The 15,209-nt window shown below is 38.5% G+C and overlaps 1 protein-coding gene across 4 annotated transcripts in view; it reads left to right on the forward strand.

The window, feature by feature from the left end:
- Positions 1 to 15,209, forward strand: part of FIG4 (FIG4 phosphoinositide 5-phosphatase) — a 131,181-nt gene that overhangs the window by 90,723 nt on the left and 25,249 nt on the right. For 2 of the 4 annotated variants that reach the window (XM_055261116.2, XM_063631010.1), the window contains 5 exons: positions 1,183 to 1,330; positions 4,359 to 4,442; positions 6,141 to 6,336; positions 7,341 to 7,423; positions 11,332 to 11,418. In XM_055261116.2, coding sequence (XP_055117091.1) covers positions 1,183 to 1,330; positions 4,359 to 4,442; positions 6,141 to 6,336; positions 7,341 to 7,423; positions 11,332 to 11,418 — 598 coding nt within the window. The remainder of the gene's footprint in view (positions 1 to 1,182; positions 1,331 to 4,358; positions 4,443 to 6,140; positions 6,337 to 7,340; positions 7,424 to 11,331; positions 11,419 to 15,209) is intronic. The other 2 variants (XM_063631009.1, XM_063631011.1) reach the window with 1 other exon arrangement.

Below are 15,209 nucleotides of genomic sequence, written 5' to 3' on the forward strand. Positions count from 1 at the left end.
TAGTATTTTATTAGAAACAAATGAATGGCTGTTCAGTATTATGTTGCTGCTTTAATAGATAGGATATTATAACATCTCTTAGCTTCTTAAAGGGCAGGAATTATATTATACTTCTTTTTATCTATGTAGGCCAATACCTTGTATTGTGTCTTACAGTTATTACGTGTCTCTCAAATATTTAGTCAATAAAATATGATATATCAGCTCATCACTTTAAACTAGTACAGTTTATATTTCTACATATTTTGGGGGAATGCGGAGGAAGTAAGGACCCATTCACAAGGAGAGCTTAAAACTTTTTTCCTGTGCTAAGCAGTGAAGAAGGTACAGATGCGTGTATAAAAGTACATTTTAGTCACATTTAAATTAAATTTCATTAATTTGTGAGAGGGGCAGGAAACATTCTATATTAAAGGAATACCTTCAAGTGTATAATACATTAGAATGATGTTTCCAAATTTAAATAATTGCCAAATTTTAAATAAAGCTTAGTTCTGGCTCTGTTTCTAACTCCCCTGACCTTGAGCAAGCTCATTTTCCATTTGGTAAAGGGTTCCTAGCAAGATCTCCTGAGAATCTGGAATGCTCCAGTTGAGGACTCCATCTAGTCATGGTTCAGCATCCCAACTTTGGGTAGGGAAGCCCATAAAGTAAGATTACAAAGTATTTTTGGTTCTTATTAAGTTATAAATTCATTTTGGAAGTTATTTGTAACTTGAAATTCTGGGAAAAATCATTACTCATATTGCTAAGAAGGTTTAGTTGTTCTGGGAGAAAGGAAAGGGTTTTAACTATCTAACAGTGACTATTAACAGAATTTGAAATATAAAGGGAAATTTAGGGAAAAAGCTGTACGATTTTTAGCTAAAACACAAAGGGCATTTAAGAGCAAAAAAGAATTTAAAGAGCCTCCTCTAAATAACTCCCTGCTCCCACTGGACTTCCTGAGGCCCTCCTGGCTCCTTAGAGCTTGTTGAACTCAGCTTTGCATTGTATTTTCTATGCATCTATCTCATCTCCTTTCTAGCTGTGTAAGTGTTGGAGGCAGGAGCTTACCCTCGGTCAGGGCTGTATCCCCCACAGAGCTTATCACAGTGCTGTCTGTGAACATAGTTAATATTATGGAAATGTTTGCTTGATGTAATCTCAGACTTTTAGAGTAACATGCAGTATCTCTCTTAGTTATCTGTTCTGCAAACTTAAAGAAGTTGATAGTGAAGAAATTCCACAAATATGAAGAAGAGATTGATATCCACAATGAGTTCTTTCGGCCATATGAGTTGAGCAGCTTTGATGATACCTTTTGCTTGGCTATGACAAGCTCAGCACGGTATGTTGTATGTATTCTGATACCATAAGTATTTGAGAACTGTATTTTTCCTAGTTTGTATATATGTCTGTCTTTACCGGAAATCCATTTTGTAGGCCTTCTGTCAGGTGGGTAGTCCACCTTTGAATACCTCCTGTGATGGGGAGCCCACTACTTCAAGAGGCAGCCCCTTCTATTGTTCTATTGACAGTTGGAGTTGATTTCTCCCCTTTGATAGGTTGAAATCTGCCTCCTATTAGTCCTAGTTTGCCATTTGGAATAAACTCAGTTTTTGCATTGAACATAGAAATTGAGAGTTGACATAAATTAGTGGGAAAAGCATCATCTTTGGTACTAGAAAGGCTAGGATGTGAATCTTAGTTCAGCCACTTCCCGTGTGACCTTGGGAAAATTATCCAACTTACCTGAGCATTATTTTCTTAATCTGTCTTTCTCTGTCTCTCTCCTTCTCCCTCTCTTTCCCACACACATACTGCCCGCAAGTGTCTTTGTAGTGCCTGGTACAGGCAGGTGATTAATAAATGGTAGCTATTATTATTACTATTATTATTAGTCATAGGACAAATCTAGTTTCTCTTTTGCCTCAAGATATTTGAGGAAGCAATATTCATTTTTTCAGCATAAATATCCTTCATTTGTTCTTCCATAACTTATGTGGCATGATTTCCATTCTCTCTCCATCCTAGTCCCTTACCTTCAGACACATTTCATTTTCTGTGTCTCTTTTAGAATTTGATGGGACCCTTTAGGAAAAATGCTGGGACCAGAATAAGAAAATTGAGCAAAGAAAATTACTTGTTATATTTTATACTAAAATTTAACTTTTTGTATTTCATATGCTTATACTTTATGTGGTACATAGAAACATATTCTGTGGTTTGTTTCCTAGAAATCACTCTACATTTTGTTTCAGTTTCAGATAGGAACAGTTTGAAATTCTTACTTGCTTGATTTTTCAAGTAAATTTGTTAAGGTTTAGCAGTTTTAACTATGAGACCTTTGTCATTTATAGAAGTTTTCAACTCAGCAAAAGATAAATGACATTAGGTATATGTGTTTATATACATATAAACCCTCACTTCACATCTTTGATAGCTTCTTGGAAACTGACTTTAAATGAAATGATGTTGGAAAAAACATTATTTAAAGACCTGCTGTACGTTGTTTCACTTGAAGTCACAGTTTCCAAGATCCTGTCAATGACATTAAGTGAGGACTTACTGTAGTTAATTGTGTTTGTGGTAGCTATGTTCTATAAAGTCACTGCAAACACTGAATTAGTAAATACTGGACCATTGCTACTACGGGAAATACAGGATTAGGTTCCTGAGAGCCTCTGATCACGTCGTATTTGTCAGCCAATCAATACATAACCTAGTTTTGTGTGTGTTTTTGTTTAAAGACAGAAACGTAGTTAATATACAGTCAGTCCTTGCCTTACAATGATTCAACTTACGATTTTTCAGCTTTACGATGGTACAAAAGTTACATGCATTAGGTATAAACTGTGCTTTGAATTTTGAATTTTGATTCAAAATTCTTTATAATAACTTTACTATAAAACAGGCTTTGTGTTAGATGACTTTGCACAACCATAAGCTAATGTAAATGTTCTGAGCACTTTTAAGGTAGGCTACACAAAGCTATGATGTACAGTAGGTTAGGTGTACTAAATACATATTCAGGTTACTATAGGTTTGTCAGGATGTAACCCCCATTCTAAGTTGAAGGGCATCTGTATATTGTTGATTTATTAACATAACGCTCACGGCCAACAGCACTATAACTAACGTCCGAATGAAGCTTATCTAACACACGTGTTTTCTCTGTCAGGTGCATCCAAGCTTTCTTGTGCTTAGAAACACTAAACAGCTTCAGCCCTATGTGTGGGGACCATCTTAAATAGCAAGATCACCAAAAAAGGCACCAAAAATATGAAAACATGGTGTCAAATAGACTGTGAAAAAGACACTCATTTATGATACAAGAGCAGAAATTAAGAAGCAGAGTACCCCTTATTCAGCCTCAGCTAAGAACATAAGCGTTGGGGGATTCAAAGTTTTCACCACTCTGTACATGCACATGTCTGCAGTGACTGTGAAAGTACCATGAGGATTGATTTGGGAGTTACAGATACACATTAGTGAGTAAGCAGTCTCACAAACATGGAATCTGCAAATCAAAAGGATCAGTTGTATATGTTCAAAAAGAAAAGAAATTAAGCCAGTTACATCTTTGAAACATTTTCAAACTGTTAAAATAGCTATTTTAGGCCAGAATCAAGATTACTTTCTTTTTCTTCAAATAATGTGATATTCAGTCACACACTTGGAGCAGTGTCCTTGCCAGAAGCCAGGAGTCTTATCCATCAGAAATCCTGGAACTGTTGTGTTTTTGGTATCTACTGTGGAATCTGGTCTGGCTTCAGCAGTAATGATGAGGTGGCCTTTGCATAATGTGGAAGCTTTAGCTTATCTCAATAAGTGGTAAATTAAAAGAGTTTCTATTTAAAGTGTTCCGGCAGTGTTTTAATGAATTAACCTCAGCCTAATGAGGTAGATGTTGATATTTCAGTTCATACCACTGTGTTTTTGATCATTATGTCTACCTCCGTAGGTAGTATAGCTTAAAAATGTTGTCCATGAAACTGAACAGCTTAGTGTTTTGTCATTGGCCTTTAGGAATTTAAATTTTACCTGAGAACTAATCATGAGATATAACCAGATTAACCAGGTGGTATACATCTTAGCAGAAGTTCAGATGTCAACACTGTTATAGTAGATGATATTTAAATTTAAAACTACTGGGCCTCATGATCATAGAGAATTCACAATTAAGACTGATAACATTGAAATTACCTAGTGCTGTTAATTTATGGTTTTATGTCCCTGAGCAGTTGGCTCAGAATATATAATATGTAACTCCTAGAGTTAAGAAGGAATATTGTAAGAGTGTGAACTGAGATGGAAGCCAATATCATCTGGATGGACAGTAATTCATATGTAATTGTGTTTTTACCTTTCTTTAGTGACTTTATGCCTAAGACTGTTGGAATTGATCCAAGTCCATTTACTGTGCGTAAACCAGATGAAACTGGAAAATCAGTATTGGGGTAAGATTTGTGTATAGAATGAAACTTTAAAGATTTGTGTAAAAGAATAGTACTTGCAATATGATTTCCACCAAAAACTAATAACTTCAGGTCATATATAGTTTATTAATAGCACTGGGATCACTAAGGTGTTCAATACTGAAAGTAGAATTTATGGGAGTTTCAGCAATACAGTGCATTTTATTGTTTTAAATTGGGAATATAACAGATGACATAAAGGCAGGTGACAGATACGATATCTTATAAATAACTCAGCATTCTCTGTTTCCCAACATGAAATAGTTAAGTAAAAATTTGTATTTATTATATTTATTTTGTTGGCATCCTCAGTAACATAAAAGCAAATATACCCTCATACAGAACTTAATATATTTTTCTGTGTATTGCTATAACATTATTTGGGGAGAGACTATTATTTTATTTAGTCCAGTAAAGAAGAAGATATATTGTGTTTGCATCTTCATGCTTAAGAGACTGGAGCGAAATGTGTTGTTTCCTGGCATGAGAACCTCTTTCCCTTCCACTGACCTCCCTAGTCTCAGTGACAGATTTCTTCTAGACTCTGGCCACATACCCCAGCCAGACTGCAGATACAGAGTCCTGATTATATGGAATCTTAATTGTGTTCTAGCTATATGTGATTTATCCAATGGGGCATATATTGATATTTTCCAGAAACACTATTTCTGTGGCTTTTATATGTAGCCTTTAAATAGCTCATGTTAAGCCCTGACCAGATGCTATGAGGAATTTAAAAGAAGGAAGGTCTTCAGGAGTTTGGAATTCAGGGAATTCCCAGGACAAATAAGTAAACGACCAGCTATATTAGTGTGTGTCACAGAAACGTTACCAACTTTAATTTTTAGTTGCAAAAGGTCAGAGACTGCTTGTTTTCTGCAATATCTAACCCATGGTCACATAAAATTGCATTTTCCTTTCCTAGAACATTTCAAAATATTATGGTATTTTTAGCTCCTTCTAGAGAATTTTTTAAAGAGTGAAATATTAAACATTTTTCATAAAGCAAAAAGTATTACTATAAATGGTTTTCTGAATTTAAAAAACAGCATTCTTACTACTCTTCCAATTTGGCACTAAAATGAAAGTAAATACTTTTATAAGTGTAGGGTTTTCCCCCCTTCTATTCCCTACTATTAAAGGGAATGTTCAGCAAATATACTTGTTTACTAATAACACAATAAAATTTAAAATGTAGTTTATGTTCATCAGTTGTTCATTATTTGGATACACTATGATTGATAAAAAATTTATAGGAGGGAGAGAAATATACATAGGTTTGGCTACCCACTTTTTCTTGGGCCTTTTATGAGTTACAGCTAATTTTAATAATATCCCAAACATACGGTCTTCTATAATTGTACCATAAGTTTTGAGAATATTGATATCGGTTACCAAAGGAAGGTATGGTAACCACGTGGTGAGAAGATTTTTTCACGCTCTGCAAGTAATTTTCATTTATTTTTTGAATTTATAACAGGGCTTATATTCATATAAGGTCAGTGCATGGACATGGAGAAACATGAACCTTTTCCCTGTAGCACAACCTGAATCCAGAAACTAGTGTCACAGTCATTTTCTTATGCTTCACTAGGCCTAAGGCTTTGGGACAGAGTGATAGACAGTGGGTGTTGAGGGTTAGTTTAAAGATGCTTCACTTCCATATTATTCTTTTAAAAGAAACAAAAGCAATAGAGAAGAAGCTGTATTACAGCGGAAAACGGCAGCCAGCGCCCCGCCGCCCCCCAGCGAGGAGGCTGTGTCCAGCAGCTCTGAGGATGACTCTGGGACTGATCGGGAAGAAGAGGGCTCTGTGTCTCAGCGCTCCACTCCTGTGAAGATGACCGACGCAGGAGACAGTGCCAAAGTGACTGAGGTGCGGAGGAGGGAAGCCTGTGGGATCCAGCCTGAAGCCCTGGAAAATGATCTTTACAACTCCACTTTCAGTTAAAAGGCTGAGAGCAAGAAAATGTCACATTATCTCACTGTTGTGTTTGAGGCACTGCATAAGATGAATACATTTAGCATATACATGATTTTATTTCATTCCAAAATAAAATTGGTGTTTTTGCTCGCATGTGTAATGGTGAATTTCTGATCCTTTCAGAATTTTTAAGTGAATACTGGCCCTCTTTGATCAGCCCATCCGCTTGAGGTCCATTTATTCTCTTGCTGGGCACATTGTTGGATCGCAGGATTTAGACGTGGCCTTCACAATCTTTGAATGGCCGCAATGGGAAATTCATCCTGTTCAATTCAATATTACTGATAGATTGGGGGAAACAAATAGAAATAAGCAACAAAAGGACCAACTCTAGCTTTGGGGAAATTTGATTTCTAGAAATATCCAAAACTCATTTAGAAGTAGATAAGGCAAGTAAAAATGTGTTAATACAAGAGCTGAATCCATGTTCCAGAAGTTGGCAAACTATGACGTATTGGCCAAATCCAGCCTGATGCCTTTTTTTCATAAATAAAATTACACTGGAATCCAGCCATGCCTGTTTGTTTACTCATTTATGTGACTACTTTTGCACTATAACAACAGAGCTGAGTATTTGCAACAGAGACAGCATAACCCAAAAAAGTTTAAAATATTTGCTATCTGGCCTTTTACAGGATAAGGTTGCCAACTCCTGCATTATACAAAAACAGCTAGTAATTATTTAACAGCTTTTTTAAATCCTAGAATAAACTATTTTTAGCAGAAATGGAAATCAAATGTTTTTAAAACCATCAACTAAGAAGTTTAATGAACAGGTTAAAGAAACATTGTGATTGCTTTTGTGGAAAAATTCAGTTTCATTTTCTTTTGGAAATTATTGATATGCTATATGTCTAAAAATTCTTCCTGGTTCTTCTTTTTTTTTTAAACCCCAGAATGTGGTCCAACCCATGAAGGAGTTATATGGAATTAATCTCTCAGATGGCCTCTCAGAAGAAGATTTCTCCATTTATTCAAGGTGAGATACTTTCATGTAGATATTAAAGAAAAATGAATATTTATAATTACAGTAACTTCTAACTACTATACCTTTTTCTTTTTTTTTGAAGACAGAGTCTTGCTCTGTTGCCCAGGCTGGAGTGCAGTGGTATGATCTCGGCTCCTGAGTAGCTGGGATTACAGGTGCACGCCACTATGGCCAGCTAATTTTTTGTATTCTAGTAGAGACGAGGTTTCACTGTATTGCCCAGGCTAGCCTCAAACTCCTGAGCTCAGGAAATCCGCCCACCTCAGCCTCCCAAAGTGCTAAGATTACAGGCGTGAGCCACTGCGCCCAGCCTGGTATAACTTTTAAGAAATGAAAATAGTAAACAATACAGAAGAAAATGAATTCCACTTAAAATGCAGTTTCAGCATTGAGGCGGTCAAATTCTGAAACATTGATTTATATATGGAGTTAAAGTGCTAAATGCCTGAGACTCTGCCCCTCAATGATAAAAATTTATGATGCATGCAGGTATCTGCACTGCTCATATGTAAACTACAAACCAAAGTACCAGTACATTCCTGCATTTCTAAATCCTCAAGATCAAAGTCCCTTCTCACAAAATAAATTTGGGATATTGACAAATGAGGACCTTGCATCACTTTAGGTCCTAGATGCTGGTAGGAGTGGTGACTGAGGAGGAAAAAGAAAACAGTAATAATAGGGTGCTAATTCACAATGTTATAGGCCTTTATTAGGCAAATCTAGCTGAAAGGAAGGGATACCCATAAGGCATTCCCTGAAATCATGTGCATAATTTCGTGTGTATGTGTGTCCTTTTGAGAAGATAGAGTTAGCAGATTCTCAAAAGAATCCTTCACTCAGAAATTCCCACGAACCTGATGAGAACATTGCAAACACCTCCTCAGCTTAATACATGGATTTAGAAGACTTGGTTATTGCATATGAATACAATTCCACTTATACAAATTTGTAAATGTGTGTGTAAAATGTAAATTGTATAATATAAAATGAGCACTGATCTTCAGTTATTTTTAAATGAGGGCATTTCATTTACAGAATCCATTGAATTAGATACTGTCAGCTTTTCGTTTCAATTAATAAAAACTACTCTATAATTTATAAAATACAAAATGCACAGCATTTGCTGACTGCCAAAGCAGCTCCTGTAACTTGCACTCTTTTGAATATGAGTCATTGACTGGAAGCCAATTTAGTCATCAGAGCACAGCCACACCCTCCTCACTCTGACACACAAACACACAGTACTTATTCATCATGGCTGTCAGAACTCTGTAGCCAAACTCTGTAGTAGTTGAAGTGGGCCTTTGCAAACCATGTGGCCTGAAGAATGAATTATCTGAAGTTACTGACTGAGTAATATGACTTTGTTTATTGCAGAGGGATTGAGTGTATGTGCCAAGGATTGAAGGGGTTACTTCAGGGGAGGGAGGAACCCATGTCCTAGAATAAAATTCTGTGTTTGATATTCTGAAGATAATACCTCCTTTCATTGTATAACACTTTACACTGTTTTGTTTGTTCTTTAGACAATTCTGTAGTAGATTAAAAAGATATTATCCCTTTTTATAGGCTAACAGTGCAGCAAGTAGAGCCATTTAGTGCCTTATCCAGGAGTTATATCCTGTGTTTCTGGGTACCGTGGGATTTTAGGCTGTTCCCTCATTTTTGTTCTCTTGATCATAATCAGCTGCCTCTGCTTATGATGCAGACCTTGGGGGAAGGGGAGAAACAGGGGGCTGACCATTCTTTCCCTGTGAGTACCCCTACCTGTGGGCACCCTGCCCTTACTGCCTTGCCTGCCCTGGAACATCTCCCCTCTCCATCTGCCATGGGCATTGCAGTAGGCAGAGGAATCCTCTCTCCATCAGTATCTGTGGGATAACTGTGCCAGAGGGTGACCAAGGGATGTTCAGGGACTGATTGGCACCCACTTTTGGCTCAGCTAGGCTCTGGAGCTTCCTTAGTGCCTCCTCTGATCCAAAGGGGAGAGTTTCCAGGCAGGGCTAGAGCCCAGGTAGTTCTGCACTGAATTGGCAGGTGCCCCTGCCACCCCATTTCTGCACTCAGGTGGCTGGCTATGTTTGTGACATGCTAGACAGTGACCTAGCCTGGCTTGCATGTAACAGCTCCCACCTGGCCTATCACAGAACACTGTGGAGAAGGGAAGCCACACAGCTAGAAGTGGTTTCCGCAGCCTGTCTTCCAGCTTCCCATTCTTCTGCCTGTTTTTCCTACATTAGGCCTTGCCCACCTTTGGACTCCTAAGGATTTCTTGGTTTTGTAGTTTTATTCTAATTACTGAGCCCCACTGTCTATGTCTTCCTTTTCCCTCACCTTTTCTAGTGTCTTTGGTTTGCTATTTTACCAGACCTGAAAGCTTTCTACTTACTTCCTCAAAGCTTCATACACTTGCCAGTTTTTAGAAAACTCTGGCAGTGATTGTACACCTGATTTAAGAAGTTTAAAGTTCTGTACAAATAATCAGTACTATGTGGCATTCTTCCCAAAAAATGGATCAACATTTTTTGCTTGCTGAAGATAAAAGTTGAATAAAAGTAAGCTGTTTGAAAGTTTTTCTTCAGCACTGTAATGATACAATAATTGGTAGTTTCTGTAACACTTTCTTGACCTTTAAAAAAGCTAATGAAAAACAAATGGTAAACTTTTCCATAGTCTTCAAAGAAAGTATTCTTAAGTAGTTAAAAAAATGGAAAGGAAATCAGTTCTTTTGGTTTCAGTCTTTTTTTTTTTTTTTTGAGACAGTCTTGCTCTGTCACCCAGGCTGGAGTGCAGTGGCGTGATCTTGGCTCACTGCAACCTCCGCCTCCCGGGTTCAAGCAATTCTCCTGCCTCAGCCTCCTGAGTATCTGGGACTACAGGTGCGTGCCACCATGCCCAGCTAATTTTTTGTATTTTTAGTAGAGATGGGGTTTCACTGTGTTAGCCAGGATGGTCTCGATCTCCTGGCCTCATGATCCGCCCACCTCGGCCTCCCAAAGTGCTGGGATTACAGGCATGAGCCACTGCGCATGGCCTGGAAATCAGTTCTTCAATCCTGCCCTGTAACCTCCCATGGGCAAATTAGAACAAAACTGCAAAACCGCATCCCTGAAGGAAAGACAGATCCATGCAGTCTAAGCAGGCTTCCAGCAGATATGCACTCCAGAAAGCTGCTGGGTATCCTCTCTGCCTACTGAGCTGGCCCAGGCCACCCCCTCTGGCTCTTAGCTCAAAGCGTGCCTTAGTGCTGTTAAAGTCTGAGAAGTGCTGTTCAAGACCTTTCAGAAGAGGTCCTATGGCCGTGGTGCTCATCAATGGGTCTCCCCAACCTTGGTTGAAAGTGTTCCTCTTTGAAGTGGCTAGAGTACTTGGTGGGGGGATTCTTGTGGTCCAGAGGAAACCTAGTCTGTGGCCGGCTGTTAGCAGTGTCCCTGCTTCAGGAGGTAGATCCCCAGCCTGATCCTGCCCTTTCCATGCCATTTGTCTCACTGCCGGTACCATCCTGCATGCTTCCCCATGCTTCCTGCATTCCACGCATTAGATATTTGTCACCCTTAGATGTGTGAGGCTCTGCAAGATCATCTTCCTGGCTTCAGGAACAATTCTGTTCAAGTTCTGCACCATGTTTAAATTAATAGAAGTTCAATGGCATGCACATTTGATTTCATTCTTTTTCCATGGTTAGAACTTACATTTTAAGTAGAATCCCTTTTCCTACTTTTAACAAGCCCACTTTAAAATCAGGCAAAGTCTTATGTTACATACAGTACTCTTAGGTGCTTTTCTGAAATAAGCATACTACTGAAATTTGAAAGCTTACACCATTTTGTGTGATCTACTGAATTAATTGCAAGTACTCCCTTCTTTAGCTGACTCTTATCCATCATAATTTGTAGATTTGTTCAGCTGGGGCAGAGTCAACATAAACAAGACAAGAATAGCCAGCAGCCCTGTTCCAGGTGCTCAGATGGAGTTATAAAACTGTAAGTACTAGATTAGATCTTCAGAGAAATCTTTGTATTCATGCCACTCATAGGGCTTTCTTTAAAGACTTTTTAAGAAAAAGATTCACTCTTGTCACCAAATTAGTATAAGCACCAAAGTATCTCCTTGTGGTACCTTACCTGAGGAAAACTGAGTCTCTGAGGGATAGGGAAGAGGTTGGCAGCCCTAATGGTCCTGAAATGCATCTTTGGAGGTGGGTTTGGCATTGTTGGAGGCCTCCAACTATGAATTCTGCCCTCCACTGGGTAGAAGTGGGATGGTGAAATAGCTCTGATCCTGGAGACATGCTCAAGTTTAATACAAGACCTTTGAGGATATGGATGGATTTGTCTCTTCTAGCTATATATCCCCATCAGTTCTAATAACTTGCTGTAAGTTAAACAGGTGTTTTGTGAAATCTTAAATAAACAGAACTATGTTCAAATCATACTACTTCCCAGTTTTTTACCTTGAACAAATAACTGCTGTGTTGTTGAGTTTCCTCATCTGCAAAAGGGAATAATAGCACCTACTTTGTAGGACGGTGATGAGACTCAAATGAAATAATACACACAAAGTGCTTAGAGTAGTGTCTAGAATATGTTCTAAAATAGTTGTGATCACCATCATCATCCTCTTCATATTCCTCATTATTGCCTGCTTGTTGGGACCTAACAAAGCAAAGGGTTGTGACCAGAAGAGGCTCCCTGATGCCATATGCTCAGTTGAGTTGCTTCCATAAAATGGGTCACTGTGGGCGGGGCATGGTGGCTCACGCCTGTAATCCTAGCACTTTGAGAAGTTGAGGCGGGTGGATCACCTGAGGTCAGGAGTTCAAGACCAGCCTGGCCAACATCATGAAACCTCGTGGCCACTTAAAATACAAAAATTAGCCAGGCATGGTGGCACATGCCTGTAATTCCAGATACTCGGGAAGTGGAGACAGGAGAATTGTTTGAACCCGGGAGGCGGAGGTTGCAGTGAACCTAGATTGCACCACTGCAGTCCAGCTTGGGTGACAGAGTGAGACTCCATCTCCAAAAAAAAAAAAAAATGAGTCACTGTGGAAATTCAGTGAGGTAGTATATGTGAGGCATCTAGATCAGTGTCTGGCATACACTTGACATTTAGTAAATGTTCTCTTCCTTTTTCTTAGATCAATTTTATCAGTTTGATCAATTAATTGTTTATTTGAATAGGTATTGATTGCCTAACTTCTCTGTATCTCACATCTGCAGGTTCTTAATTGATGGCTCACAGTAATTACTATTAGTAATGGCTCATAGTAATTACTATTACAGTAATCCAGCAAAGGCCTTTTAGAGAGTAGTGGCTGTGAGGATTTTGAGAATGGGATGGATCTGGAAAATAATCTTAAGCGGTGAAATGGACAGAGCTTGGATCCTGACTCAGAGAGTGGGGAACAAGAGGGTGTTATTAAGGATGACCCTTGGGTTTTTTGGTTTGTGTAACAGTTTTGATTGATTGATTCATTCATTCGCCTACTCATTCAACACATAGGTATTGAGTATGTCTGTGTTAGGACCATTTAAAGCTGCCATTCACTGAAGTCAGGAGCACTGCAAGAGGACCTGGTTTGCCTTTAATGTAGCATTAAAGTGGAGAAGTTTAGGAGGCAGTTGGATCAACCAATCTGGAACTCAGAAGAGAACCTGGGCTGGGGATGTAAATGCTCATGAGTAATAGTGAAAGTCACCAGTTAAGGATAAGACTGCCTAGGAAGCGAGACTACAGTGAGAACAGTCTGCAGCTGATCTTGGCAGGGATCTGGGTCTAATGGCTGAGACAGAGACACAGAAAAACCTACAAGGGAAACAGAGATGGCTAATCAGAGAAGTGGAAAGAACCCCAGACCACATTTTATCACAGCCTTCAAAAATGCTGTTTATCCTTCTTTCTCTCCCCAACACTATTGTTTCTTTTTTTCCTCTTTTTTTTTGTTTGGTATACAAGCCCCTATTAATTTACAGACTACTTTGTTTTGTTATAACTATTTAGCATATGGAACTATGGGCTCTCAAATGAATTGAAATAGATATGGCCAAGGAAGGAAACTATTTAAATGTGCTAGTAAAATAAGAGACTCTATTAACCAAATTGTATTATACAAAGTGATTATTCCATTAAAATAATATGATACAACTTAGGAGGAGATGATGAAATGAACATAGCATACAAAATAAAAACAAAACATTTCCCCCCGTTTTCTTAACATTATTTCTGATTTGATCTGTAATTGATCTTACAGTTACTACTTTTGCATTCTTTTTCTTAAAATATTTAGTATTTGCCTGTGAGTCCTAGCACAGATGAAAACCACGTGGATCTAGAATTCTTTAACCTTTTCCACTTAATTAGTAAAGAATCTGTCATAAGGGTGTTTTTACACAGCATCTTCAGCAAGATAACAAAGAGCTTGGTAGCTCAGCATTATGTTGTCATGGCAACTGCCCAAGAATGTTTTTGGTGGTTTGCGGGTGTGTGTGTGTGTGTGTGTGTGTTCACGCACGTGTGCACAGGGACGTCCTTTAAATTGAAACTCTAGCCAGGTTCTTAAAATGTCGACTATTCATTTTTAGATTTCTAAAGCTATGCCCAAACCAAGAGAAATTACATTTATATGGGATTCTTGAAATTCTCCTCTTGCTATGTTTTATTTTCTAGTATATTTAAGAGTCATAAGTTCATACACATATGCATCTACCCATCTCTGGATAGTTTATAATCTTAGTTTTTCTTGAAATCATGAAGAAACCATTTTTTTCTTTCCTAAATATGAGATATTTATAACACCAAATGTAAAAAATATTGACAGTAAATAATTGGCAAGAAGCCAGTGGAACAGGGGCTCTTGAAATGAGCGTGCAGAGACATGGATGGGCAGCTGGACACTTTCAACCACTGTCTTGCAGGACATTGCTTAGAAGTGGATGTTAAACCCCAAACTGGTCAATGTCAACTGTCAGCCCAGACACCCTAAGCTGTAGTTTGTGTGAGTGTGACCCCTCCCTGTGAGTCATAACCATTCCCTGAATGTAGGGGTGGTGATCAGGGAGAAATGGCATCAGCCAACATTGACCGAACACACTGTGTGATGGGCACTGTTCTGTGTACCATACCCTGTTCTAAGTTCTCACAATAACCCTATAAAGTAGATCTTATTATCATATCCATTTTACAAATGGGGAAACTGAGGCACAGAGAAGCTATGTAACTTGCCCAAGGTCATACAGCTAGCAAGTAGAGGAACCAGGATTTAAACCCACACGGGATGGCTCCAGAGCCCATGATCTCCATCACTAAGCTATCAATGCCCGTTGTTACCAGCTGCTTTCCAATCACTGGGGTAGCAATGCTGGATTATTAGCATTAACAGACCTCATTTTCAGCATCTGACATGACCTGGATTTATAGACACCTCTATATTCAGAAATATTCAGAAATGCTAATATTTCTGCTCTGTTGATCTTGAGTTTTAAAAAGTACTTAAGGAGAACATACCTTTATTCTTTCCTCAGTACCTAGCTTACTGTCCCTAATGTAGACACACTTAAGTTTCCTGGGCAAGCATACTTTGCTTGACTGATTTGGTAACATGGCATGGAGGTTGTTTAGCCACCACTGGAACAGTGTTGCTGTTATTTAGGGTTATTATAATCCTACAAGGTTATACATTTTTAGAGGGCAACCCATCTTTGTGTCTCTAGAACAGTAACTTAAATTGAGTGCTCAGTAAATATTTACTGAAATGCACTGGCTCTCATCCCCC

The sequence above is a fragment of the Symphalangus syndactylus genome, chromosome 2 (genome assembly GCF_028878055.3).
Source record: "Symphalangus syndactylus isolate Jambi chromosome 2, NHGRI_mSymSyn1-v2.1_pri, whole genome shotgun sequence".
Taxonomy (NCBI): domain Eukaryota; kingdom Metazoa; phylum Chordata; class Mammalia; order Primates; family Hylobatidae; genus Symphalangus; species Symphalangus syndactylus.